Below are 25,440 nucleotides of genomic sequence, written 5' to 3'. Positions count from 1 at the left end.
ATCAAACAACTCGGCGTTTTGTGCATATTTTCATGGATCAAAACATCAGGGAGGTGGCGTTACCATTCGGGAATGTGTATTTCCATGGCAAGGGTCGATCAAATTATGCATTTTAAGCCACTGGTAAAGCTTCAATATGCACCTGAAAGAAGAAATGAGCACCGTCTGGTCATTTTTAATAAAGCTGGATCTTTGCTTTATTAAATGTGCTGCTTTGCTTAGGGACCCTGCCATGGTGAAGGGGTGCAGCATCCTTCAGGCTGGATTTCTGTTGGACTTCATTCCCCTAGCCTGGCAACTAAAAGAAGGGATTTACCCAGCAAGGTAGGGTAAGGAGGCAGGCTCCCAGAGGGAGATCGCTCAGAGCGTCTGAGTGACTTAGGAACATCCCCCACACCTGACACACGATGGGCTTTGCTCTCCAAAGCCCCGAAGGTCTTGTCTATCTTGGGAAAAACAGTGTATTTTTAACACGTGGGAACTTTCCCCTGAGAAAATGGTGCAGTTACATTTTGGAAAGCTGGGCCTTCTTTCCTGTAAGCCCATGTTTTCTTTCCCCTGGGATCCAGTCCACGTAGTGGTGTGGTCTACAAGCTGAGCTGGAGAAAGCCCAGAGTCCCCCCAGCCCTGGGTAGCTGCAATTACACATCCACCTGTGTCCTGCACTCTTCTTCTTCACTTATCCCTCCACTGCATGCACGTCTTGGGCTTTTCTCTGCCTGCAGGAAGTGGTAAAGAGCATGAATTTCTCAGAGATGGTATGTTTTTCATGGCAGAAGAGGGTCAGGGCTATATGTGTGTGTCTACATGTTCCAGGAAACCCGTGACAACCATTAAAAAAAACAAACCCCAACCTCCACCCTTGACCGGACGTGATTTAAGTGACCGTGATGTAGGAAATGCCATCTTAGCCATCATTTCTTGTTGCCTCCATGAAAGACTTGAGCTTAAATGAGAGAGAGGGGTGTTGGACAGCCCATGAAATCCCTTTGATAGAACTGACCACTGCAGCAGTTCAGGCAATGAGGATGGCAGTAGTGATCCCAGGATTAATTAAAACCTTTAAAACTACAACTAGTTTCTGTCTGGGCTGGGGACTATAGTGTATGGTTTGCCATGGGGAAGGGGGCAGCCTGCATCCCTGTATTCACCGTATTTGTGATGAACAGACAGAACATCCCTAAATCTGTGTAGGTTGAATCTATATCCCATGATAACTTAATCGCAGAACTTGCATAGACCGCAATGGTGCATAAGCTTGTTCTGCATAAGCAATGAGGTCTGTGGATTGTATATGGTCTTCAGGGCAGAGACTGTCCAGTTGTCATGTGTTGATACAGCGCCTAGCACCATGAGGATTGGGGCTCTACAATGCTACCTCAGTTTAGAGAAAGGTTAAGGGCAAGCGTGCGTGCGCGTCTAAGCACATGAATAAGAGGCCGAGTTAGGGAGCAGCAAATATTCAATCACAATAAATAGAGACGTGCTTTTTCCTCCCCCTTCCTGAGGAGCTAGTCAACCATCCGGCCATTTTATTTATTTATTAAATATCACCCGCGCTGGTTCAGCAGCAGGAACGCGCTGCTCTGTCTCCCGAATGATGATTGCCATCAGGCTGGAGAAATCAGTCATTTCTGGCAAGCCAAAACTGGTTGGTGAGTTAATGATGCAGGGTAAATACCGACAGTGGCCAGTGCTCTGAACATACCAGACGTGACCTCAGGGAATCATAGATTCTGAAGGGGCTGCCGCCGCCACTTCTCCATAATGCAATCGCTTCTTTATAATGGCCTCAACCTTTTTTTTTTTCCTTTATCATTATTGACCACGGAGCATCGGCAGAGCTGGAGAATAAATAGTTCCCTGATGGTTAACAACAGGCTTTCCACCAATCGGAACACAAGCTTTATTCTGTGTTATATTCTTTATAATCACACTTTATTGCACAGAGCAGAAAAGAAAAAAAAATCTCTCCTTTCTCTCTCTCTCTCTCTCTCTCTCTGTCTCTCGTCTTACCCCTCTTTCTTTCTCTGTGTCCCCCAGGAAGATTGGGGAGCTGTTCCCATGGGGAGGGTTGGAGAGGCATGGCGGGGTAGGGCAACCACCAGTAGCACAGGTAGTTTTAAAGTAAATCAGCATGTTGGGACCTACACTCATTGGGAATCAGGCGGGTTCAAAGGCTTTTGGAAAAACCTGGTCCCCTGTTCTCCCCAGTTGCTTGAGAGGCTGGCAAGGTTGGCCAAGCTGTGTAGCTTCTTGCATCTGCTGCAAGGCTAACAGAGAAGATAAACTCAGCAAACTTACCCCTGCCTGGAAAAGCCAGAGCAGGACTGAGAAAGGGCGGCAGGAAAAGTGTGTGCATGTTGGGGGAGAGTGTGTGTGTGTAGCGGGGGTCACCCTACAAAGAGACCTGCGTGAGAGATGGGGGAAATCCCTGCACAAGGGGCGTCTGGGGGCCATGGCCTCAACAAGCTCGGGCTCCCGGGTGCCTGCTTGCACGGGCCAAAAATGCCGGACCCGTTCTCATCTCTCCCTTGTCCTCACCTTGCCCCTTCCTCCACTCTTTCCTGTGCCTCGCTGCCGTGTACTTTCCTTTGCCGCCGCGTGCCCTGCTTTCACGCAGCCTGTCTTCGTCTCTCTCAGATTTCTCCCTTGTCCCCGAAAGCTTGCAAATCAAGACTTTTTTTTTTTTGCAAATGTCTAGTTGGTCTAATAAAAGACATCACCTCTGCCATGAGTTCTGGCTCCTCTCGCCTCTTCCCTGCCAGCTCCCTGGCACCCCTACCCCTGCCTGCCCGCCGCCCTCCCTGCACTCTGGGGAGCCAGGCCCCATCCTCCTCCTTCTCAGGGCAGCTGGCTGGGGCAGAGGCGGCAGGCGCCTGGCGGGGCTGGCTGGCTCCTGTGCACCCCAGCGCCTGGGCAGCCTTGTTTGCGCATCTTCCCCCCCCTGTCTGGGGCCAGGGCCGGGGCTGGCTCCAGGCTCCAGGGGGTGGGAGGTGATGATTTTCCAGCGGGTATTTGTCAGGTCAGAGTCTGCGCCGCCCGCCGGGCTCCGCTCCTCTCTCCCCGGGTTATTTATTACCTCTCTCCCCGGTGGCAGCGCTGCGGCTCCGGGGCTGCTGCCAGCAGCCAGTGGAGGCGGGGACCCTGCGCAGGGGGTTTCCAGAGCAGCGACCGTGCGGCTGGGAGAGTGCAGAGACAGCCTCTGCTGCCCCTTGGCCCCGGGTGCCAGGCTCCAGAGCCCAGGCAAAGGGCAGCGGGGAGGTGGCGGCATGGTCAGACGGGTTGGATGCCTGCCTGGAGCCCTCTGGGCTGCAGGAGGCAGGCAAAGACCAGTCCGGCCATCCAGGGCTGTGTCTCGAGCGTCCGGCACTCTGCACCCAGCAGCGCCGCCACAGCTCCCCAAAGCGTGCCTCTGCTTCGGGGCAGACCTGGACACAGGCATGGGCGAACTGGGCCTGGACAGAAAGGGGGCCCAAAAATGAAAAAAAAAAAATTACAATTGCAAAAAAAAAGTTTTGGTATTGTGCATATACGGGACTGGCAGTGTTATCAATTGAGAATGAAGTATTTAAAGACATCGATACCACTGATGTGATAAAGACTGCCATTCTTGGGGGTCTTTAAGAGAAGGCTGGATAGGCAGATGCCCCCAGCGCTCTTTCCTGCCTCGGCAGGGGGTCGACTCGATCTGTTGAGGTCCCTTCTGACCCTAGCATCCATGAATCTATGACTTTTCTGATTATTATTCTCATGATCTCTGGCGAAGAGGGGCCTGATAGTAAAGGTTTGCCTGGGGCTGCCAGGAGTCTAGGTACGGCAATGCTCAGGGGGAAAGGCCACGCTGGTGGCAGAGGGGTACAAGCTAGATGGGGAAGGGGAGTGAGTCCTCCTGACTGATCACAGGTGTAGGTTGTAGCCATATTGGTATAAGGACATAAGCAGACAGGGCTATTTGCATCCGTACTGGCCTCTGATGGCTTTACCACTCCATCCAGGAAGAGCACGGGCCATCTGCAGACACTTTCTTAGCCCGACAAAGGGTATTTGCACCTGAAAGCTTGCAAAGAAGAATTTTTTCAGCTATTTGAGTTGGTCTTATAAAAGATAGTAAATTTACCCAAAGAACCTTGTCCTCCTGAGTGAGGCTGAAGTAGGGCCTATGTTGAAGTAAGGCTGGGGAAAGGTCTGTGATCTGGGTCTGTCTGTGTTTCACGGATGTTGGTATAAAAACTCGGTCACTGCCCATTAGCCCAACCTCAAGTGTTGATGAACTGAGCAGCAGTGTTACACCTTGGAGACATTCCTGATCCGCCCCAATACTTGTCCCGGTACCAAGTCCCTCTGTTCTTCCGCCTTTTGGGTGTCTCTCGAGCCATCAAAAATAGGAGGGTGCCCTGTCCTACAGCAGTTCAGTTAATACGGAGTATACACCCAGTATATTGTTGCCAGCAGTTGTTTGAAATACCCATGGCAGGTGACTTAGCTGTCTTTTTACTGAATTGCTGTGCACGTTTAGTTGTGTTTCTGTGATGATAATGAATGCGGTTCCCATGCTGACCTTTTATGCCCATGTTCTCAACAAGGGTACCTTGAGGTCTTCTGGAGGGTGCCCCAGGAAACGTGAGGAGATAAGGGAGGTGTGAGGAGATAAGCAGATTAGGGCAGACTCAGGCTTTCCCTGCTTGGCGTCTCCTCGGCCCCTACTGCCTAGCACCTCTGCAAGGAGGTAAGCCCTGCAGTAAATAAATCAGCTCATGAAATAGGGCTCAATTTGCAGCAGTTATGGAGGGTGCCTCGACCCTCGAGTCTAAAAAGGTTGAGAACCACTGTTCTACCTACGCCGGTCCTGCTTCAGTTATGTTCCCATGGTGCCTATATGCCAAGGGTCTCCTGGTGCTTTGTAGGCTCTTATTAGCATTTCTCCCTTGTTTCAGCTTGTTTGTGGCCTTGGTTGCAGATTTCCACTGTCCCTGGACAGCGTGTTTCCCATGTCAGGCAGGATTGTTATTGAGGTCTTCTCAATGGGCATCACTCCAGGGTCGTGACATGAGTCTGCTCTGCGAGGTGAGACAGTGACCCTCGTGGCTGGGGAAAAGACTTGATTTTTGTGGTTGACTAGTTACAGGGACCCCCCCCCCCTTTCTCCCACTGTTGCCACAGCATGTGGGGAAAAGGGTATACTTGGGAGTGGGCAGGGAGATTGCTTTTTAGGAGCCTCTATCTTCCAGGCTGGTCTGCTTGCCTCTGAAAGGCAGTGGAAAATTGTTGAATGCTGATTTTTTGGGCAGGGTCAGCATTAAATCCAAACCAGCAACACAGCTCCTTGGGACCCTGTGCATAACAGATGTGCAGCTCACAGGCCCAGCCTAGTCTGCCTTTCTGACATTAAGACTACAGGAGCAGGCAGCTTTCTGACAGCTGGAGCCCTGGCTATTGCTAGGGGCTTCTCAAACTTCAAGTCCAGCCCTGATCCAAAACCCCAGCTATACCGCTGGTCCAGTAAAAGATATCACCCAGAATATCCTTGCCCCTCTCATATTTCTTGGACCATCATGGCTACAACAACATCACTCCAACACTACTGCCGTGGATTAGCCATTCTGGACAGCTTGGAGCTGGAGAGCAACTATCTCCCCGACCCAAAACAATGCATAGAAGACACAAAGTAGGCATTGCCTCTCAGTTGTTTAGCTGTGTTTCTTTTCTGTTGCTGCCTCCCTGTCAGCAGACCCACTAAAGTCCCTAGGGCTCCCAAACCCATGTATTTTTTATCTACTGCCTGCCTGAAGCAGTCCTAATGCGTCCCCAAAGGCTTTGTTCTGGGTTAACTACAAGGGGGGGGAGAAGTCCTCGAAGCCTTTTGGGGTGAAGCTAGACTGTTGCTGGCAGGCAAGCCAAACAGGAGATCCACACCCAAAGGGGACTGGGGATTGTATTTGGAAGTGGAGGGACTGCAGATGTAGGTGAAAGGGCCAGAGAAATGTTAAGGAGGAAGAGGTGGTTAACAGCAGTCAGAAAGCTGCTAATTATCCCACGCTCTGGCTTGTTCTCAAGAGAGTTAGGCAACATTTCCTTTTGATCATCCTGCATTTCATCTTGTAATTGGATGGGGGTTCCAGATGTTGCAGCAGAGGTTTCTGGGGCAGCTTGTGGAGCAGGAGTTCATCCTGGAACAGGAGTCCTGAAGGAGCTTTCTTTCAGAGACTAGAAGGGACTTTGGGGAACTGTTCCCCGCTCCTAAGCCACAGGCGTCTCCTTCGTGTCACTCGCCTCCTGTTCCTTGCAATGCAATTCTAAATGTACTTTTCCCACCCAAGCAGCATGCAGACCAGAGCTGGATGTGCATTTCCTTCCCATTTAGAAGTGAATTCACCTAGACCAATTGGTGCCTCCTTGTCTTGGTTCCCTGGGACTGTTCCAGCAAACAAGTTAACAGGTAGGACTATCTGCGGAAGCAGCGAGTCAGAAGAGAAGATCAAGAAGTGTTGGTGGAAGAGGAACCTGGAGCTGGTAATTGGAAGTACTACACCAGAAACCTGATTCTACAAGTGAAGCCTGTCAAGGAAACAGCAATGCATCATGAGCCCCTTGCATCCCTTCACAGTGGGACTGCAGCCTTCTTGCAGTGATCTGCTTGCCAATGAGCTACAGAGCAAGACATTAATAGAAATGAGTTGGGCACGTCCCACTTCCTGTCCACTCCATCTGGAGGCAAACCACACTCCCCAAACGTCTGACTGAACACCAGAAGTCACCTGGCTTTCTGGGTTTTTTTAGCTTTCCCCCAAGAAATTTCCTCTGTGATGTAGAGAAAGGAAGGGCAGAGTGGTGTGACATAAGAGTGGAGGCTTATCTGTATGCAATAGTTCACTAGCATTAATTTCCCCTAATAAGACCAGTATAATTTCCACTCTTCTTCCAGATAATACACCTAATAAAACGAGTATAATTTCCATTCTTAATCCAATAGCTTTGGCCAGTTTATCTCACTTCAGAAGTGAAGCTCTCCTTTTGGGATGCAAGTGTCCACACCAAGAATTATGCTGGTATAACCGTTGCAGCATAATTATACCAGTAAAGTTATGTAGGTATATTTTCCCGTGCAGACAAACCCTGACTCCTGAGGCATCCCCAAGGGATGTCATAAAAGAAGGCATCATTATCATGAAGGGGCAAAGAGTGAAGGGGATAGTTTGCTAAGGAAATCCAGGTTTCCTTGTCCTCCTTGATAGTTCACAGTCTGGAAGGAGAGGACAGCACCTGGATATCATGGTGAAGGGCACTGTAGAGATGCCTAGATTAGATAGGTACATGCATCCACAAATCACTACAAGAATCCCTGCTCCCTGAGGGCCCCCCCACAAATTAAAACATCCAGTCACTCTTGCATCGCAGAGCCTCTGACTCTCAAACGAAGAAAAAGCTGCATTCATCCTGGCACGCATACACTTGTCAGTTCTGCTTTAGTTCTGACCCTGAGCAGTGCACTGAGCTGTGCCCCTTTCAGGACCACTGATCCAGAGGAGACCTTGACATGCAGTCCCTGCATCTTCTGGAGGATGCACTGAACAAGAGCAGCGAGGGGTGGGTATGTCTCAGTCTCCGGGATAAGATTTTGTTTCTTTTCCCATGGTGGGCATTGAAGAAGCACCGTGATGAATGCCGAAAAACCAGACACGAGCATCCCGAGTACAGGGGAACCAATAATAAAGCTGTCATTCCCAGGGATGAGAGAGGCCTCTGCCCCCAAGTCTTCACCTGAACACCCCAAAACATAGGGGGCTGTGGGGTCATATCCAAAGTGGAACTGGACCTGGATTTTGTGCTGGGCCAGACCTTGCAAGTCACATGTGCCCTGTGTTTTGGAGCATGAGCTCACATCTCCTAGGACCATGACAGCTAAACCCAGGGAAACTCCCACTTTGGATGGTGGAGGGGTTGCCAAAGGCAGTGCAGTACTAGTCTCCCAAAGCTGTGGCCATTCCTTTTGCATGTTGGTAGTGGAGGCTTATGGGTTTTTTAAAATACGTGTTTGTTTTAGTGGGTTTTCTGGGAAAATTAAAAGCATCCTGGAGTGCTCATAAACTCGGTTTCTCCTCTAGTGCAGCAGTGCTTGACCTCTGCACACCGGAGATGTGAGCAGTGCCCTGCAGCGCATTAGGATACGGACTCCCCGCCCCAGGCTTCAGTAAGGTTTTCTGGCTCCTGCAGCCACGTGTAGCTATCTAGTAGGTGAGTTTTGCCTGGTAGAGAAGCAGTCTGCAGCCTGGAGCGAACTGAGCTGATGGGGAGCTCTGGAGTATGTCCGTGGGAGCACACGTGTCGGGAGAGCCAGTTCACTTTGGGTTGCAGTGTCATTTTGCCCTCACAAAATAAGCAGGATCGGGACAAGACAGTACCCTCCAGCTCCCCAGGAGACCTGTAACAGTGCAGATGATTTAGGGGGTGTCAGATTGCTCTCAGCATGTGCACCAAAGTGGGACAACAGGCTGTTGGTATCTGCACTGTTTTTCCTCTTGCTTTTCTCCCCTCACAAAAGAACAGCTCATTGCACCAGCTGAGTTTGCAGCATCAGTATCAGAGAGGCAAGCCCCACACCAAAAGTCCCTCTCACTGTCTGGGTCCTAGATGCCTTGGGAGCAGGGTAGAGGCCTCCTTGCAGATTGCTGTGCGGCTCTCTGCCTGATGGAGAAAGAAAGGATTTTGGTCAATGGCAACAGGAGGAAGCTGGGTGAGAGGAGTGGCTCCCTGTGACTTGGGGGGGCCTTTTCCCAGTCTCATGTCTATGCCTGCATCCAGGCAGAGCTCCTCCACTGACTTATTATTGGACCACTGGACATCAGCTAGGCTCCACTGCCCAGCCTCCCTTTCTGGTCCCTGGGTTTTGAGTTTGCAGGCCTGTCCTGGCTGGTTCAGGTTTTCAGTTTGTGCTCAGTTACATTCAGTGGGTTTTCCTTGGCTTGAGGGTGCAATGGGCCTTTGAGAGCTGTTATGGGGACTCCACCTGGCATCCCACCATCTAAACACATGGGCAGCTTGCCCCAGGGCTCAGAGCTTGGGGGAGTTGGGGAAGGTGGGGGGAATCCAAAATGACACAGAAATATTCTCTTTCCCTGCAGTAAGAGTGAAAGTGAGACAGCCCTACTTGTTCATCCTTCAGTCCTTAGCTCAGGTCAACCCTTCCTCCCCCCTCGCCTTTGGCGAGAGTCTGGCCTGAGTAAAGACTCCAGGAGCCGTCAGTCTGCAGCGAGCATCTTATCAGCTATCGGATTAAACATTGAAAAAATTCCAGCCAGAGCAGCAGCCCCATTTGTTCTGAGCTGTATCATTTTGCCTGGCAGGCAGGTGCCTAGCGCTGAAGGCAGGGTGAACTTCATTGTCCTGGGACAACATTATTTGTGTATTACCTGTGCTGGCACAAGCGTGCTACCGTGTTGTCTAAATGTGACCTGAGTGGGTTAAAACCAGAATCCTCTTTTCCTTCACCCTGATGCTGGTGTTTCAGGGTTGTTTTTTTTTTCCAGAGCTGCAGATAATGTTATTACAAATACAAGGCACTGCTAGTTCAAGCCATTGCTTTTATGTAACAATGAAGTCCCCAGCAAAGGGGGGATTTAAAGGCAATATGTGTGTTTCCTGCCAGGAGTGAGAAGGGAACCACACAGACTTTCTCCTAATCGCCTGTGTGACAGATAGAAGCCCATTCTGGATTTAGCCGCCCAGGAGGGGGATAAAGCTGGGAGGCTGGTGTGTTAGCTGGAGGATTTTTCAGAATTTCTTTCGGGGGGGAGGGGGAATCCTATACAATGAGGATGATAATGATGGGCTCATTAAGCAGCCCCCTTTCCCTGGCTCTCATTTGACAAATAGAAATACGGACCTGGAAAGAAGCAACCTGTCCAGTGAGGGACATAATGCCATGGCCCTGCACGAATGAGCTCTCCCGCTGCGGACTTGAGCAGCACCGTCTCTTGCCTTAGGTACCATTATGTATGTCAAGGGGCCTCCGTGAAAAAAAGCAGGGATGCTTCTGCTGTGGGATCTGTGCACAGGGCATGAGTCACAGATGCTCCTTGCCCCCGAGCTCTTAGGGGGGAGGAACAGTGAATGGTGAACCTGTGACTTCATGCAAGGGTAGGTGCTATGGAGATGTAGAGTAGCGTGGAATGAGGATTTTTTCCTGCCACCTAATCCAGCAGAACCCCTATAAGCCCAATCTCATGATCTAGGCTGTGCACAGCTTCCAGGATTTACTTGGTGGGTTAATGTCAGCAGAGTGACCCTTGGTCTATAATGAGGTAGAACGGATGTCCTGGATTATTTTAATGTATTTCAGTGCGCAAACTGTAAAATCTGTGTAGAACGAAGTGTAGCTCTGCATGTGTGCACCTTTGTGGACTGCATATGTATGTATGTGCCTGTATATAGACAGTGTTGCACACATATGCACAGTACAAATGACTTCTGCTGGTAACTGCAACAGGTTCTTGTTGGTCTAGAGATTAGTCAAATGCGGGACTTGATTTCCATATTCACTCACTGAGCACTGGGAGGGGCTTTGCCGTTCTAATGAAAATATGGAGTGTATTGGAACAAGACGAATTTGCCCAATGAAATGCAGTGGGGTGTCACTAGCTCTCCCCTCCCAGGCATTAATAATTGGGGGAGGGGGAGCGGGGAATCCTACAGTCGGTAATTTATGTAGGCATAAAGATTTTTTTTGTGCAAGCAATAACTCTTTGGAAATTAAGGCTAATTAAAAGCAATACCCTACCTATAAATGTGTTCGGTTACTTTGTCAAGCCAATTTTATATCTGCCTCCTATAATGTTCCCATCTGCATCCTAATCAGCATTTTGTTGTAATGGGCTTCGCTACTGTGGTACAGAGACAGGCACTGTAGCAAAACCGAAGACAAGCAAATAGGTGGATGGCTAGATAAATCAGATGGGTCTGAGTGGCTTCTGGGCATTTAACTTGGGGTTGACTCTCTATTTTAGGGTCAGTGAGGCTTTGACCTTTATGATGCTGTAGATGATTCAAGGCAGTGCTGCTGAATGCAAGATACACGTGAGAAAAACATTCATTTTATCTCTTTTGCTCCATTGTTGCTTGAAAAGTCTCTCTGGGTGACTTTTTTTCCCTCTCTCCATAGATAGGCTCAAACTTATTCCTAAATTTTCCGTGGGTGGTGAGAGAAGGAATGTGTGATGGAACCTAGCGAGCAGGAGCTCTTTGCCCCGTCAGCTGTTGGCACATCTGTTAGTCTGCTGGGGAATGGGATAGAGGCCACCATATGGCTGAAATGCTAGCGACTGAAATTCTGATGACTGCTCCCACAAAGCTGGGCTTGTATTTCAGCAGGGTGTATCTCACAAGCCAATATATAAATAGCGCGGGCTTGATATTTTAGGTCTTTCAGTCTCTGCTAGTGGACAAAAAACAGGAAACCTGCTCTCTTATTTATAGGGTATGTGCACCTTGTTACGGATATCTTTAACCCACGGTGCCAGCCTGTAGCTGCTATACCATGTGTTGGTCACCGTGCTATTGTAGCTATTTTCATCTTATCCTTAGCTGTTAATAACTCTCTAGATAATGGACTAGGGGGATAGCCTGTGTGAACAGCACGATTTTCAAACTGTATTATCTTGAAATGGCCTTTTAAACTTGGTCAAAGTTAGCAATGCCATTCTAAGGTTTCAGTTAGGGAAATGTGTGTGCAATGTTACAGGCGTGTGCATGAATATAGTGTTAGTGCTTGCCTGAATACCCTGTGCATGTGTGTACGTGCAGCAAGTGAATATGGTTTGAGTGGTGTCTGGGTGTGGATTAGAGCTGGCTGTTGCAAATAAGATATGTGACAAACAAAGTCCCTTGCTCCTGCTGTGAACAGATTAGTTATTTGTAAGTATTTGCCAAACAGTTTGGATGAGCAATTTTAAGCATCAGGCATCAAAATTAGTTGCAAACCGCTCCGACATTTCACCATTTGCCATTCGCAGTGTGTGATTGCTCAGTCACTTATTTTTGCTCCCTGATTGAATGACTGAACTCGAGAAAACCAGGGAATTGTGACTGACAGCTAGTGAATGGCAAATACTCACGTTTGCCTATCAGTTCCCTAGTTCAGACGCATGTCGGTATTCCTAGGATAAACAGTCATTCCCCAAACATTCCCAGAGAGCTTTTAAAGGAGTCACGAACATGATTGAACAAAAGTGCCATGGAAATATTGAGAACTTTTACACTGTTTACTGGCTCTATCGCTCCCTAAGTGTGTGTGTGTGTACACATGTGTATGCAGGTGCCAATAAGTGTCTTGTGGTTGCAACTTATTTATGGTTTGTTGGGCACGCAGTGTGCATGCACCCAGCATCCATGTGAGGATAGGTCCTAGCGTGTGTGTACGGCACGGCACGTGCAAGAGGAAATGTTGACCTGTCCACCTGTGAACAGTTAGAAGACAGTGAGTAAGAGGTCACGGGGAGCACATACGCTAGGAGTTGGGTTTCACCAGTTGCCCTGCAATACTGGATGTGAGGAGCATTTTTTATGGATTTTCAGGAGAATGGTTCAGTGGCAGAGTAGCTTTTAATGTGAGCCGTGGCTTATGTAACCTCTAGGAGACAGAGGGAGAGAAAAGAAAGCGTACAGCTCCCTGCGAACGTGATATCTCTGCCAAGAACAAACCAGCTGTAGCTTAGGGGGGCCTTGTCAAAAGTGAGAAGCCACAGAGAAGCTTTGACAGTCTGTGACAGAGTCGGCATGTGGACACAGACAATGTTTGAACTGTAGTCATCTAACAAGGGAGGCCACTGACAAAGCATTTCTTTGGCAGTAAAACCCCAAATACAATCCCTCTATAAAATGTTTGAGATTTACAGTCTCGGGACGCAAAGTCTCATCATTTTTGCAGGGGGGGCTGGGTGGAAGGGGAAGGGGCGGGTGGCTGGGTTGGTGTGGAGCCGGGATGCTGACAGCTTGTTAAACCATTAGGGCTGAATTTCCCCAGAGTTTTCCATCACTGTTAACTGACATGCGTAGGGATGATTGTTCTTAGGAACTGGCAATTTGATAAGTGATTTTCTTTCAAAGACACCCTATTCCTGGCATGATATGATGAGAGGTCTTACAGTATCCAGACCCCTCTCTGCTACCCCTCGCCAGCTTTCCTCATCTTCTGGATATCTTTCATCCACTCCAGCCGTTTGAATGCGCTGTCCTCATTGGGGGCAGCAATGGCTAGCCAGCCTTGGAAAAGCAGGTAGTGAAGTAGGCTCAGAGAAATCCTCCTTCTCCTCTTCCTCATGGGCGTCATGGGGAAAATGAGCATCCTGGGGCCACAGCACAGAGTGTAGGGCTCTCCTCTTCTTCTCTTATCCCAAGTATTTAACTTTTCAGGAAGTCGTGGTCCCAAGCTGCCAGGCTTGGTCCAGTCTAAGCCCTTCCTACTCCAAGGGTGTGTCTATTTTGCAGTCAGAGGTGTGCTTGCAGCGTAGGATGACCCGTTGAGCTTGCTGCAATACAGCTAGCTCCGGTATTGATAGCAGTGAAGCTGTGGCAACACAGACTTGGGCACAGGTGGAACAAGCCCGTCGGAGACTCTGGGGAAGTGTGGCAGCTAAACCGCAGTGACAGGTGAACATGCTGACAGAACATGAGAAGCAGCAGCAGCTAACCCAGCCTGAAGGCCCTGGCACACCTACTTGTACTCAAGCTAGCCTGGCCAAAGCTAACTGGATCTATCTGTGCAACGCGTGCTGCAGTCACACCTCTAGTCGCAGAACAGACTTGCCTTAAGAACGAAGAGTCAACCTCTGGGCCTCCCCTACTCTCCTAGGATCTGAGAGCACTTTGCAGATGTGGTGAACTGTGCCTTGTAAAACCCATGTGAGGTAGGGAAATACCATCCTCATTTACAGGAAAAGGAAGCTGAGGGCCTGGGGCGGCTATGTGGCTGGCTGCCGGTCATAGGCAGAGGAGGCTCTGGGAACGGGTACTTGAGTAACACGGGTAAACTGAGCGTGAAAGACTGATGCTCTCATCTCAATTGCCAGGCACCTCTCAAAAGAAAGGGGCTAGTGAGGCACATATACATTAGTACGTGTACATATGCATTCGTGCAGGGGTACATATGCATGCACAGTTGCACACAGCATATGCCCATCCACATGTACCTACTGCTCAGTGAGCAGCATTGAGAGAGACTAAAACAAATGTTTTTATTTCCAGCCTTTTCTCTCTGCCTGCCTCAGTGCTCTAGCCACCAAAAGCCAGTCATTGACCCCCTGTTGTATCAATTTAGCATTTCAGTCTAAGAGCTATTAGAAATTAAAAAAAGCAAAAAGCTGGAGGGGATGGGTGGGGAGGAGTAGAGGGAATCAGCAAGTCGAACAACAGAAATGTTGGTGCTTAAAGAAGTGTGTTCAGGACAGTGTCAGTCCGAAAAGCAAGTGAAACTCCATGTTAGCTTGCTACAGCAACCCATCTCTCACCTGTGCACGTACTACACTTAACGTGAACTAAGGGAAAGACCAGGAGAGCCGCCTTTCTTTGCTCAGACTGTTGTGATTAGGAGAGGAAACATTTCAGTATCTGTTTACCTGTTTTTTTTAAATGCCTTTTATTTCACTGTGTTTTCATTACTCTTTCCTCACCTCTTACCCAAGTTTTGTTTGATTAAAACTCTTCATCTCCATGTGGTCATGGCAACAGGTTTACTCGAATGGATCTCTTTTTCTGGGAAAGCAAGATTTAAAAGAAAAGAAACACAAACCAACAAAAACTGGCTTGTCTGTGGGGTCGGCCCAGCCCTTGGGCCTCATTTTGGCAGGTAGGAGTGAGCATCTGCACATCCGTGTGGCTTTGCAGGTGTGTGCGAGAACAGGTGTGCGTAGCTGCCTGCGTGGGTATCTTTGCACATGCCTGTATGGGTAGGTGTGATGGTGATGTACGTGTACTGCAGGTAGGGGGACAGTGTTTTCAGAAGTGTGGCTGTGGCCTTGTTTAGGAGTATGTTGACCCTGCAGGGGAAGGTGTGATTTGTAGCAAATGTCTGTCCCGGTATTAATGCAGCCAGCTCAGGGAACAGCAGCACAGATACGATGACTCTGGCTTCCGCATGGGTAGTACCAGCCTGCCTACACACCCCGGTGCCTATTTAGCTTGCTCTGGAGTCCCTGCTGCCATGGCTTTGCTGCTTCTTGGTATCTGTGCTCGTTAGGTTAAAGTTAGCTCACAGATGTCTACACCTGTTGCAAACCAAATGCGGTGCAGACACAGCTTAAATTAGGGACTGATCCACACGCACAGTTTTTGTATTGCTACATAACTGCATTGGTTTAGCAATTGCTCTAATTAAAGCAGTACTACCCCTAAGGTGTATTAGCGTGAAGGTGGCTTATGCCACTGTAGCTTACCCCATAGCTCTTGGTACCACTTTAACTCAGTCAATATCTAAAAGTCGAGAGTTAGAGCAGTACAAAAACTATGCACAAAACTGGGATTTAAAATTGTGTTGTTACAACGTGTTAGCTCCAGATAACACAGTTGAAAAATCCAGTGCAGACCAAGTAGTGAGTCCTTTAACATTTGCAAACCTGTCAACTGGACCAGTTTAGGGCCTGGTAAAAGCCATATGCCATGTCTGCACTGGTAATTACAGTGTTTTAGCCAACAAAATGCTTTTTACCCTAGTCTGGACAAGGTGCTATGCATTTGGCAATAAGCGTGCTAGTTAACACATACTTTTTATATTTATACAGGACTGGTCTGTGTGTGTGTGTGTGTGTGTGTGTGTGTGTGTGTGTGTGTGTGTGTGTGTGTGAAGGAGGATGTGAGGGCTTGGCCTTTTATAGTTTTAATCTGATGTTGGGACAGGGTAACTGATGTTATCTTCTTATTGACATTCACTCTGTTTTGGTTGGCTTGACCCAGCAATAGCTTCCAGCTGTATGTAGGTGCTTGTGCATTAAGTTTTCTGGAGTATCCTGTTGTTACCGAGATATTAGAGCTGGAGGAAGGGAAAGTGCAGTAACACAGAGTGACCTACAAGTGCTGGGACACAATTGAGCTGCAGATTAACACACCGTGACTGTAACTGCCACAGTCTTTTGACACAATGTGGTTTTCTCAGTAATGGAGCAGATTAGAGCAGTACAAACTAAGCATTTAAAGAAAAAAAAGGGAGAAAACACGCAGGCTTTTCTGTATGACCGTTTTGATATCCCAGATCCCGTACTACGGTTGCAAAGATAGCAATAAACAACATCAGATAAGGACTGGAGGGCTACTGGCAAGGGAGAAAAGATGCCTTTTTAGATGGGATGTGAGAAAAGGTTGAGAGAACTGCGGGGAGTTTGGCAGATGGTTGAACTACAAAGGAGAAGGCACTTGCAGTAATAGGGAAGGGTCAGAGAGGATGACTGACAGTATCCGAGTCAATGAAGGTCTGCTTATTTCACTGGCCTCTCTTAGAAGTGCCTTTTTTACATCCAGCTTGCATCCCTTATAATACAATCAAATTTCTTGCTCTCAGAAACCAAAGCTTTGCAAATCATTTGAATCAATTGGAAATAAATGTCACTTGGTAGCATTTTTCATGCTACCTGTTACAAAAGCTGGGGTCTTCTCTCCCTTCTATTGAAGTCAGTGAAGATTTTCCCCATTGATTTCAGTGGAAGAAAGATCTTGCTCTTCGATATTAATCCCTTTTTGGAGTAATTTTGGGTCTGGTTCTGGATCTGATCCCAGTCCAACTCACTCTGGTTGCAGCTCCACCCCGGTGGCCTGATCCTTAATTTAATGGCCTCTGGCAGGTCTGTCCACCCGTCACACATCATGAAGGAAAGTTCCCTATTGGTACCTTTGCCGTGTTGTACTTGTGGGATTCCTGACATGCGGCTTACATATTGGCAAGCCCAGTTCTCAAGGAGGGTATACTTAGCAATGACAAGCTAAACTATTCAGAGATTGAGCGAGGAGGGGGAAACATGCCCTGTGTTAGGAGTTATTCAGTATTAGAGTGAAGCAGCAGTTTGTTTAGAAATAATATCCTAGGCTTTGAGGTCAGTCTTTGTCCCATTCTCCCTCACCTCATCGTCCAAGAAGTGGGAATACCTAACTCTTTGGCTTAGTTTCCTAGCTGAATGTTGACTCTCCTACTGAGCTTAGTCTCAAAGGTACTACCCTGCTCTGCCTTCTGAGTGACTTTGCGGGGAGGTAAATTTGGAGGAGTTGTTGTGTGAACACAGCGAGATAGGAAGAGAGAGCTCTGTATGCCACACATGCCATACCTGGCTCTTCATGAGGGAGCAAGCAGATTCCCCATGGGAGCGAAGCTTGCATTAAGCAGGGGTGTTTGTGGTGTGCTGGCTCCGGTGGGACTTGATATCAGCACGACCCTGTTCCAGGGAAGGAGAGAGTCTTATTGTATGCACCAGTGTTTCTTTTCTCATTCCAATATATTGATGCAAAAGATTGGCCAGTCCATCCATTGGATTCAAAAGGGCAAAACCCAGCATTTCTCAGTGGAGTGGTTTTTAAACAGCAAAACCCATCTCAGTGTCTCTACCCCTCCCCTAGAAGTCCCACCTGTACCTGGCTGCTGTTGCTTTTGCTGCTAGGCTGTCAAAATATCTCCCATAATGAAGCAGTCTGGCCTGAGGCTAGTATTACCTCCAATACCGATCCCACCGCACGTGACTCTGGCATGCTGCAGTGAACATAGTGTCACGTGGCAGGGCTACACCTGGCATGGAACAAAAGATAAAAAGCTCAGTGTGTCTTGGCTATTATACACCCTTGACGTCCTCTGGGGCTGCAGAAGGACGGTGGAGGTGGCAGAGGCTCGATTGGCTCGGGAAGTAGTGTCGCGGCTGTTTGACTGGTCTTGCTCCTGCCGTTCAGTAAACTCAGGGCAATTCAATAGCATGTTTCAGGGGCAAGCCTATTGCTTCCTATAGCTGGTGTGATACTGTCAATGTAATTCTTTTGAGGGGAGGCAGGGAGAGGAATGAGGGTGAAAGAGTATTGAGTCATGTCCCCAGGATAGTTATAATGCTTTGCCTTTCTCCAGCATCTCCCATCCAAGGGCTTCAGAGTACTTTGCAGCCATGAGTGATCACAGCTCCCCTGGGGGAAGCAGTGTGCTCCAATGGGTAGGTATCTGGGGACCGTTCCCAGCTCTCCTCCTGGCCTAATCGATATATTCAGGCAGGTCTCACACCTTTCTGTGTGTCTGTTACCTCTCCCACCCTCTGGCTATCCTGCCTATATAGGGTCAGGAAGTGTTTGTACAGCATTGTGCACAGCAGAGCTCTGATCTCAGCTGGAGACTCTTCAGCATGACTGTAATACAAGAACAGAGATAAGTAGTTAGTGGTGTTAGTCTGATGTCCAGTGGAAGGCAGGGTAGATTTGTATCTTATAGACAAACCAAAGTATATGTACATATATATATAGCACATGCAACTGATGAAGTGAGCCTTGGCTCATGAAAGTTTGTGCTATAACTATACCTATATCAACTTTGGTTCATTTACTGGGTGCAAATCTACTCTTGCTTTCACTGTTATACAAGAAATGATAGTAAAATAAAAAGAAAGAATCCTTGTCATTTTGGAGAAAACTGAAGCCTGACAAGCGTGTAAGTAATTAGCCAAGGTCACAGCTGGAGTCAGTTGCAGAGTAAGGAATAGGTCTCACATCTCTTAGTTTCCAGGTGCATGCTTTAAGTACCAGGCCATTTCTTCTCATAATTTGGTTTCCAGAGCAGCAGATACTTTGCACTTTTCTGGCACTGTTGAGCTGAAAAAAAAAAAGAAAGGATCCAGAGTTTGATTCTACCCTTAGTGACACATGCCAGTGTGTAGGGACCTTGGAAGGAGAAAAATCATTGTTTATTAATGTTATTAATACAGCAGAGCTTTGGAGCCTTGGTCATGACCTGAAGCCCACTTGCTAGGTGTTGTACAAACAAAAAACAAAATTACAATCCTGGAGCCAAAGAGTGGGGATTGTAGTGGAGCAAGGAACCCCCAAAGCCCTGCTCTCTTGCAGAACTGGAGTAGGTTTGTGCAGCCCCCAACGGGGCACTAATTGCTGTAAAATGTGCACGTGGGATGCACATTTTTCTGTAGCTTCTTGCAACTGGGGTTACTAAGGAGCCCTGGCCACAGCTGGAAGCTGACCTCACTCAATGGTACCTGGTGTGATCCCAATAGTGCAAACATTACGTGTCCTCCAGGGTTTGAATTGCACTTTGACTCTTGGGAGGGGTCTGCAAAAAAACTTGGGCTGCCCATCATGATGCCCTAATAAAATCAGGTTATGATTTTCAAATCTTATAGGGGGGCTCTCATCTCTTGGGGGGGGGGGGCTGAGCCCCCTGAGCACCTTCATAATTTGAACCCTGGTGTCCTCCTCTAGGAGTAAATCCCCTCTTGGACACTGCACCCTTGCACTGGGAGTCCCCAGACCAGCCAAGGCAAATCGTGACCCCGGACTTCCAAATATTTTCCAAGTCCTTAATTTGCCATTTGCAAATCACACCTTGCTCATATCTGCTTCTTTCTGCTGTCCTGCGTGTTTGAATTGACTTATATTTTCTGATCTGTTCACCCTGAGTGGTGAATCTCTTACACTAATCCCTGAGAGTAGTTGTACTGCTGAGGCCAGAGCTGAGCAACTGCAGGCTCCCTGCTGTTGAAGTCAGCCATCCAGACAGCGTTCTTGGGCTTTATTAGAACAGGGAGGGGGTTAGGAGCACTCAGTAGTAAATTTTGGTGCTTGTGAGAGTGAGACACTTACGGCATAGGCTAAAGTCTGCGCATATAGCACGCTTCCTCTGGTCTGATAGCCTTGCTGGGTCCTTAGCATCTCAATTGTAGCCCTTATTCCCTCGCTCCTGGATTCCTATACAGCTTGGCCAGCGCATGACCATCATGACCTGTATCAGTGTCTGCTTTTCCAAGAATGAAACAAACACCCTCAAGTAGATACCAAGTAAATGTAGAGGCTAAAGCCAAGACTACCACATTCATTTCACATATGACTTACAGCTTATGACTAAGAGAAGATTTGAATTCAGGTTCTCCAGAGATGAACAGCAAGTGTACTGAGATGTACTGGGAAAACCCCTGAGCAAGCCAATTTTTTCTTTTTCTTTTTCTTACCACTCCTCATTTGAAGTGGGCTTTTTTGCAGCAGTTTGCTAGAGGCAGCCTGGATGGCAACAGAAGCTGCTGTAATTTAAGTGATTGGAGTCACACTCCAGAGCAGAACCTGGAAGCACCACCGAGGTGCTCAGTCCTTGAGGATGGTGGAGACCCTGCACTGCTCTCTTCTGACCCTTCTTGGAGGAATCACGGAGCTATGTCTCTGGACAGGGAATTGCTACCAAGCTGTCTTCACGTGCAGGTAAAGATGCCACAAGGGAGGGAGGGGAATAAAAATGAGAATCCCCATGACTCTAAGAGGAGACAAGACGGCATCACCACCTACCCTGGGGGAAAAAAACACCAATTTTGCTGGAGCCCAGTTGTCCAAATGAAAGTCTGCAGGGGTTTCAGTACTAACTGCAGTTCCAGACATGTGCCAAACATACCTGGCATGAAGGTGTTCTTGGAGGGCAAACGCAAGTGGCTCTACCACAGTCTTTGCATTCACAAATATGTGCCAGAATGCCACTTGTGCTGCTCTGTAGGAAAGGTCAACTTTTCCTAGTGCTTCTTCCAAGCTGACTGCCCCCAGCTTGTCCAAGTATAATAGGAACAGTCATTCCTCCTCATCCATTGACTGCAAGCAGAGGAAGTAAGATTGAAAAGGGAAGGGGGGAACAATGAGAGGCTAAAAGAGAAGGCTGAGGGGGCCTGCATCCTTGGCCAGAAGAAGAAGCAAGGCTCACTTCCAGAGGCTGCACCTCCAGGGAACAAGCCACCACATTAACCCGCTGAGTAGTCACAGTCACAGAAGAAGCCGGGACTCGGGCCTCCTGTGTGGCAATCCCAGTTCTACCCCTGAGTCACAGTGGGCCAGTTTCTGCCACCCTTCCTTTACGAGAAGTGTCTTATTCCACAATTAGTCCATTGACTATGGACCCCCATGCACAAGCGTGGCCGCGCCCCGTGTGAGACGTGTTAGAAACTCTGTGGGGTGGAGCATGTAGAGCAAGACAGCAATTGTGTGAGTACTTGCTGCCAGGTGCAGGGAGGGGGTTTGTGTTCTGAATCTTGGCCACTTTACACCTCAGTTTCTCAGTCCACAAGCTGGGGCTAAGTGGCCCAGAGGCTTTGAGGGGTGCAGCGGGGCCTAATTCACCCACTTCTGGGAAGGGGTCCATGACCCTCCAGCAAAAGTTGCTGTGTCCTTGCAAAGGCAGATGCCTGTTCAGGTTGCCCTGTTAGCTCTGCCAGTGATTGATGGCCATAATAACAAAGGCACATCTCTCCGGCTATACAAGATGTCTGGTTTGCCACCCTGTCCTCTTCCGCCCATTGCAAAGCTATTTCAGGGCCCATGGAGAGAGAGAGAGAGAATGTTTTTTGTTCCTAATGAACTGGGAGCTACCTCCCTTGTGAGACTTAGTGGTGTGTTTCACTAAAGTGTGGAAAATGGGATCCTTTTGGATTGGTTTCTTTTTGATGGGCTCCTTCCAGCCCCCCAGATCCATCCTCCCTGTCCAGCTGCCTGTTATGGTGCTCCTTTCTCTCCTCAGGCACCCAGGGAGGGGGAACCTCCTGGTATTATAATAATAATAATAATAATAATAAATAATAATAATGATAATTTAAAAAAGACACATCACCACAGTCAAGTAACTTAGTCATGGGTCATGCTTTTCAGTGGCATTTTCCCAGAGACTCCAGGGTTGCATAAGAAGTGGTGACATGACTCAGTTAAAGATGAAATGGAGATGAAGCCCCCTGTCCTTGGCACAGGGGAAAGAAAAGCCTAGCTTCCCTTTGCAGAATATGCATTTTCGAGGTGCACAGGTGAGCACACAGTCTCCCACAAGAGAACAAGCGGGTGGTACAGCAGGTCTTGGCAAAGTGGTCTAGAGTGAAAGGACATGTGTGTGTGTGTATGTTTGTGTGTTTGCCATGTGTGTATGTTTATGTCTACGTGCATGTGTATGTTTGTGCTGTGTGTGTATGTGCTTGTGCGTGTGTGTGTATGTCTGAGTATGTGTGTTTGTGCCTGTGCGTGTGTGTTTGTGTGCGTGCATACATTTCTTCCCTGACTTAGAGCGTCTTACCCAGTGAACGCCCCGCGGACCTCCTCTCCCCTCCCCGCTGCCCCCACCCAGCCCTCCCCATTCATTCATCCGGCTGCCTCTGGACTCCCCACGGTGGCACCAGCCCCTCGCAGAGCCGCCCCCGCCGGCGGAGCTGCGAGCGCCGGGCTGCGGCCGCCGGAGCCAGCCTGCCGTCCGTCGCGTCCCCCCCTCTCCCGGAGTTAGCAGTTAGCGCCGTGGGGTTTTTTATTATTTTTTTTTTCCTGCTTTCTGTCTTTTTTTTTTTTTTTTTTTTTTTGCCAGCGCCGGTGCTGTTTAAATGGGCCAAGTTAGAGAAGCGGCGGCGCAGGGAAACCTTGCCGGGTCCGAGTGTCTGAACTGCCCCGTGCCTCCCGCGCGCCTCTCCCTCCATGTGTGTCCCGGGCGCCCCCGGGCTGCGCGCCCCGCGGGGCTGGGGGCGGGCGGCAGCCTGCTAGGAGCCGCGGGGGGGCTCGGCCCGCTCGTTTTTTTCGCCTTTTAATTTCCAGCCAGTGGCCGCGGCCCCAATAAAGCACCCGGGGGAGGGCAGGTGAAGCCCCGGGAAAGTTGCGAGCGCGCCTGGCGCTGGGAGCAGAGCCCGGGAGGGAGCCGGGCGCCTGGCAGCCGGGGCTCGGGGCTGCTTTTTTGGGAGGGGTGGGGGGCAGGGCGTCCTCCGACTGATCAGGGCCATCAATAAAGCAATAAGCGGGGCCGGGCTGGCAGGCAGGGGGGGCGGCGGGGATCCCTTGCTAGGAAGGTGGGTCGATGTTGGGGGGTGCGGGGAGGGGGGGGGTGGAGATCGATAAGCGTTTGAAACCAAAATCATGTCTCCGGCGGCAGAGCCCGGGCCGAGATGTCAGGTATTAGCCCGGAGGGGCAGGGCTGCGGCGCCCGGGGCCAGGGGGCATTAGGCGCGGGCTGGGAGACGGAGCCCGTCGGGCAGCCGCGCTGGGGAGCCCGCCCGGGAGAGCTGCTGGCCGGGGGCTGCCCGGAGCGCGAAAGGTGCTCGTGCTGCTGCTGCTGCTGCTGGCGCATTTCAGGCAAACTCCAGCCAGAGCGGGGGCAAGTTGAGCCGGAGACAGCAGAGCCACGGCGCCGGGGAGAGGCGCGGGCGGCCGGCAGCACCATGCCGGCGATCAAGAAGGAGCGGCTGGACAGGGAGGAGCTGGCCCTGGCTGCCTTCAACCAGCCCATGGAGACCTTACCTGACTATCTCGCGCCTTTAGCGGCCGCGGCCATCCCGGTGGTGACCCCCCACCCCCCGGCTTACGAGCAGCTCTTTGCCCCGCACCCCCGCGCCTACCTGGGCTTCCCCGAGACGCACCCGCCGCACCCCCTGGCCGAGGACCTGATGCTGGAGCGCTTCTCCTCCATCCCGGATTTCCAGCCCTTCTTCGACAACGGGGAGCCGTGCATCGAGGTGGAGTGCGGGGACAACAAGGCGCTGCTCTACATCCACAAGTTGTGCCAGGGCAGCAAGGGCCCGTCCATCCGCTACCGCGGCGAGTGGCTCACTCCCAACGAGTTCCAGTTCGTCAGCGGCCGGGAGACGGCCAAGGACTGGAAGCGCAGCATCAGGCACAAAGGTACCGGCCGGCAGCGGAGCATCCCTCCCGCCTCCCCGCGGCTTATCGCGCGCTGCCTCGGGGGGCGCCCCCGGCCCGGGGAAAGTTGCGGAGCGCGGGGAAAGTTGCGGGGGGCTGCGGGGTGGTGGTGGGAAAGGGGGGTGTGTGTGTGTGTATGGGGGGGGTATCCGTGGTTGCGCGTGGGAGGGCCGGTGTGTGCGTGTGCACAGGGTGGGAGGGCTGAGCTGCGGCGGCGCGTGGAAAGCAGCGCCCCGGCACTCGCGCCCCGAGCGGCGGCACCGCGGCAGGCTCCGCGCGTGGGAGCCCGCGGGTGGGGTGCGGGGCGCGCTGCTGCGGAGCGGAGCAGCCAGGTGCGTGATGGGGATGGGGAAAGCGCGGGGGGGGGTGGTGGTGGTGGTGATATGTCTGGCACCGTCCGAGCATGACTCCCCGCATCCCTGCTGCCGTGCGGGGTGAGCGGTGGTGGAGGGGGGGAGCGGCTGCCGGTGCGGGGGCGGGCGCGGGGGCAGGTCCGGGGCTCCCGCGGGGGATGCTCATTGCTCCTCCAGCCGCCGGCAAGCGGGAGGCTAATGGGGGTCGCGCCGGGTCCTCCCCGCACCGCTGCGAGCTGGGGGGAAAGTTCAATGAAGGTGCAAGGGGGAGGGAGGGGGGGGAATGTGCATGGGAAGCGGCTTTTTTTTTCCGCCTGCCTTTTATCCGGGTGGCCGAAGCGCCTCCTTAACCGCCTCTTCTCCTCCTCCTCCCGCATCCAGGGAAAAGTTTGAAGACTCTGATGTCCAAAGGGATCTTACAGGTACATCCCCCCATCTGCGACTGCCCCGGGTGCCGCATCTCGTCTCCAGTGGTAAGAGGATTGCTCGGCGCGGGGTTGCGGTGCAGACCCCCCACCCTCCCGTCTCCCCTTCCCTCCGTGCGGCCGCGGAGTCGGGTCTTTGCGGGCTCGGGGCTGGCGGAGCCGGGGCTGCCGGCGGAGCTTGGCTGCGGGTACGGGGAGGGGGGAGAAGAAGGGCACCGCGGGGTTGCCGCCGCCGCAGGGTGCGGGAGTTGCAGGCAGAGCCTGGTGCAGGACCGCGGGGATGCAGGTTCGATCCCCGCCCGGGACGCGAGACCCTTCCTGGGTTGGATGAAGGGACCTCTCAGGGTGCCTTCCACCCCTGCTTCTTCTCTTTGCTTGTCCGGGAGAAATATCCCAGCGATGCCAATGGCAAAGCGATTCCCTGCCTCTTCTCTTTCCTGCGCCACTTAATTTTTTTATAGTTTGCAACTGGGGGTGGTGTGGGGTGGGGGAGGAAAGGGGTAAAAGAAAAAAAATAAATGATGATTTGGCTCAAAATACTCATCCCCTGCAAAACATTAGTGGAATCATTTAGATCAGCTGGAGAAGGAGCAGCAGATCCAACTTTTATACCCTTGGTAGCGGTCCCTATTCTTGCATCTCTCTCTCCCCTCTCCTCCTTGCTTAACTTGGAGTTCACCGCACTTTCAGCCTCTTGTCTTGGTGCATCAGGGGACTTGAAAAAAATCTCCTGGTGTGCGACATCAGCATTTTCGCGGCACAGAGGTTGATGTCACAAATGAAAAAATGTCATCGTAAGT

At 50.5% G+C, this 25,440-nt stretch overlaps 1 protein-coding gene and 1 long non-coding RNA gene across 10 annotated transcripts in view; one reads left to right on the top strand and one right to left on the bottom strand.

Moving 5' to 3' along the window:
• Positions 1–1,515: 1,515 nt before the first annotated feature.
• LOC109284707 (uncharacterized) lies at positions 1,516–23,651 on the bottom strand. 2 transcript variants are annotated; one of them, XR_009456409.1, is made up of 3 exons: positions 23,562–23,651; positions 2,545–18,813; positions 1,516–1,844 (listed from the first exon to the last, which is right to left on the bottom strand). It is a non-coding gene; the product is annotated as an uncharacterized LOC109284707 (long non-coding RNA). The 2 variants fall into 2 exon arrangements; XR_002092265.2 differs by having other exon boundaries at positions 2,727–18,813.
• SAMD11 (sterile alpha motif domain containing 11) overlaps positions 22,947–25,440 on the top strand; it is a 155,754-nt gene continuing 153,260 nt past the window's right edge. For 2 of the 8 annotated variants that reach the window (XM_014610394.3, XM_014610393.3), the window contains exons 1-2: positions 22,949–23,844; positions 24,597–24,688. In XM_014610394.3, coding sequence (XP_014465880.2) covers positions 23,112–23,844; positions 24,597–24,688 — 825 coding nt within the window. In that variant the 5' untranslated portion in view covers positions 22,949–23,111. Of the gene's footprint in view, positions 23,845–24,103; positions 24,195–24,412; positions 24,474–24,596; positions 24,689–25,440 lie in introns of those variants that run through there. The other 6 variants (XM_019493848.2, XM_019493849.2, XM_019493852.2 and 3 more) reach the window with 6 other exon arrangements.

The sequence above is a fragment of the Alligator mississippiensis genome, chromosome 13, assembly GCF_030867095.1.
Source record: "Alligator mississippiensis isolate rAllMis1 chromosome 13, rAllMis1, whole genome shotgun sequence".
In the NCBI taxonomy this organism is placed as follows: domain Eukaryota; kingdom Metazoa; phylum Chordata; order Crocodylia; family Alligatoridae; genus Alligator; species Alligator mississippiensis.
This window is presented reverse-complemented; position numbering and strand designations above follow the sequence as displayed.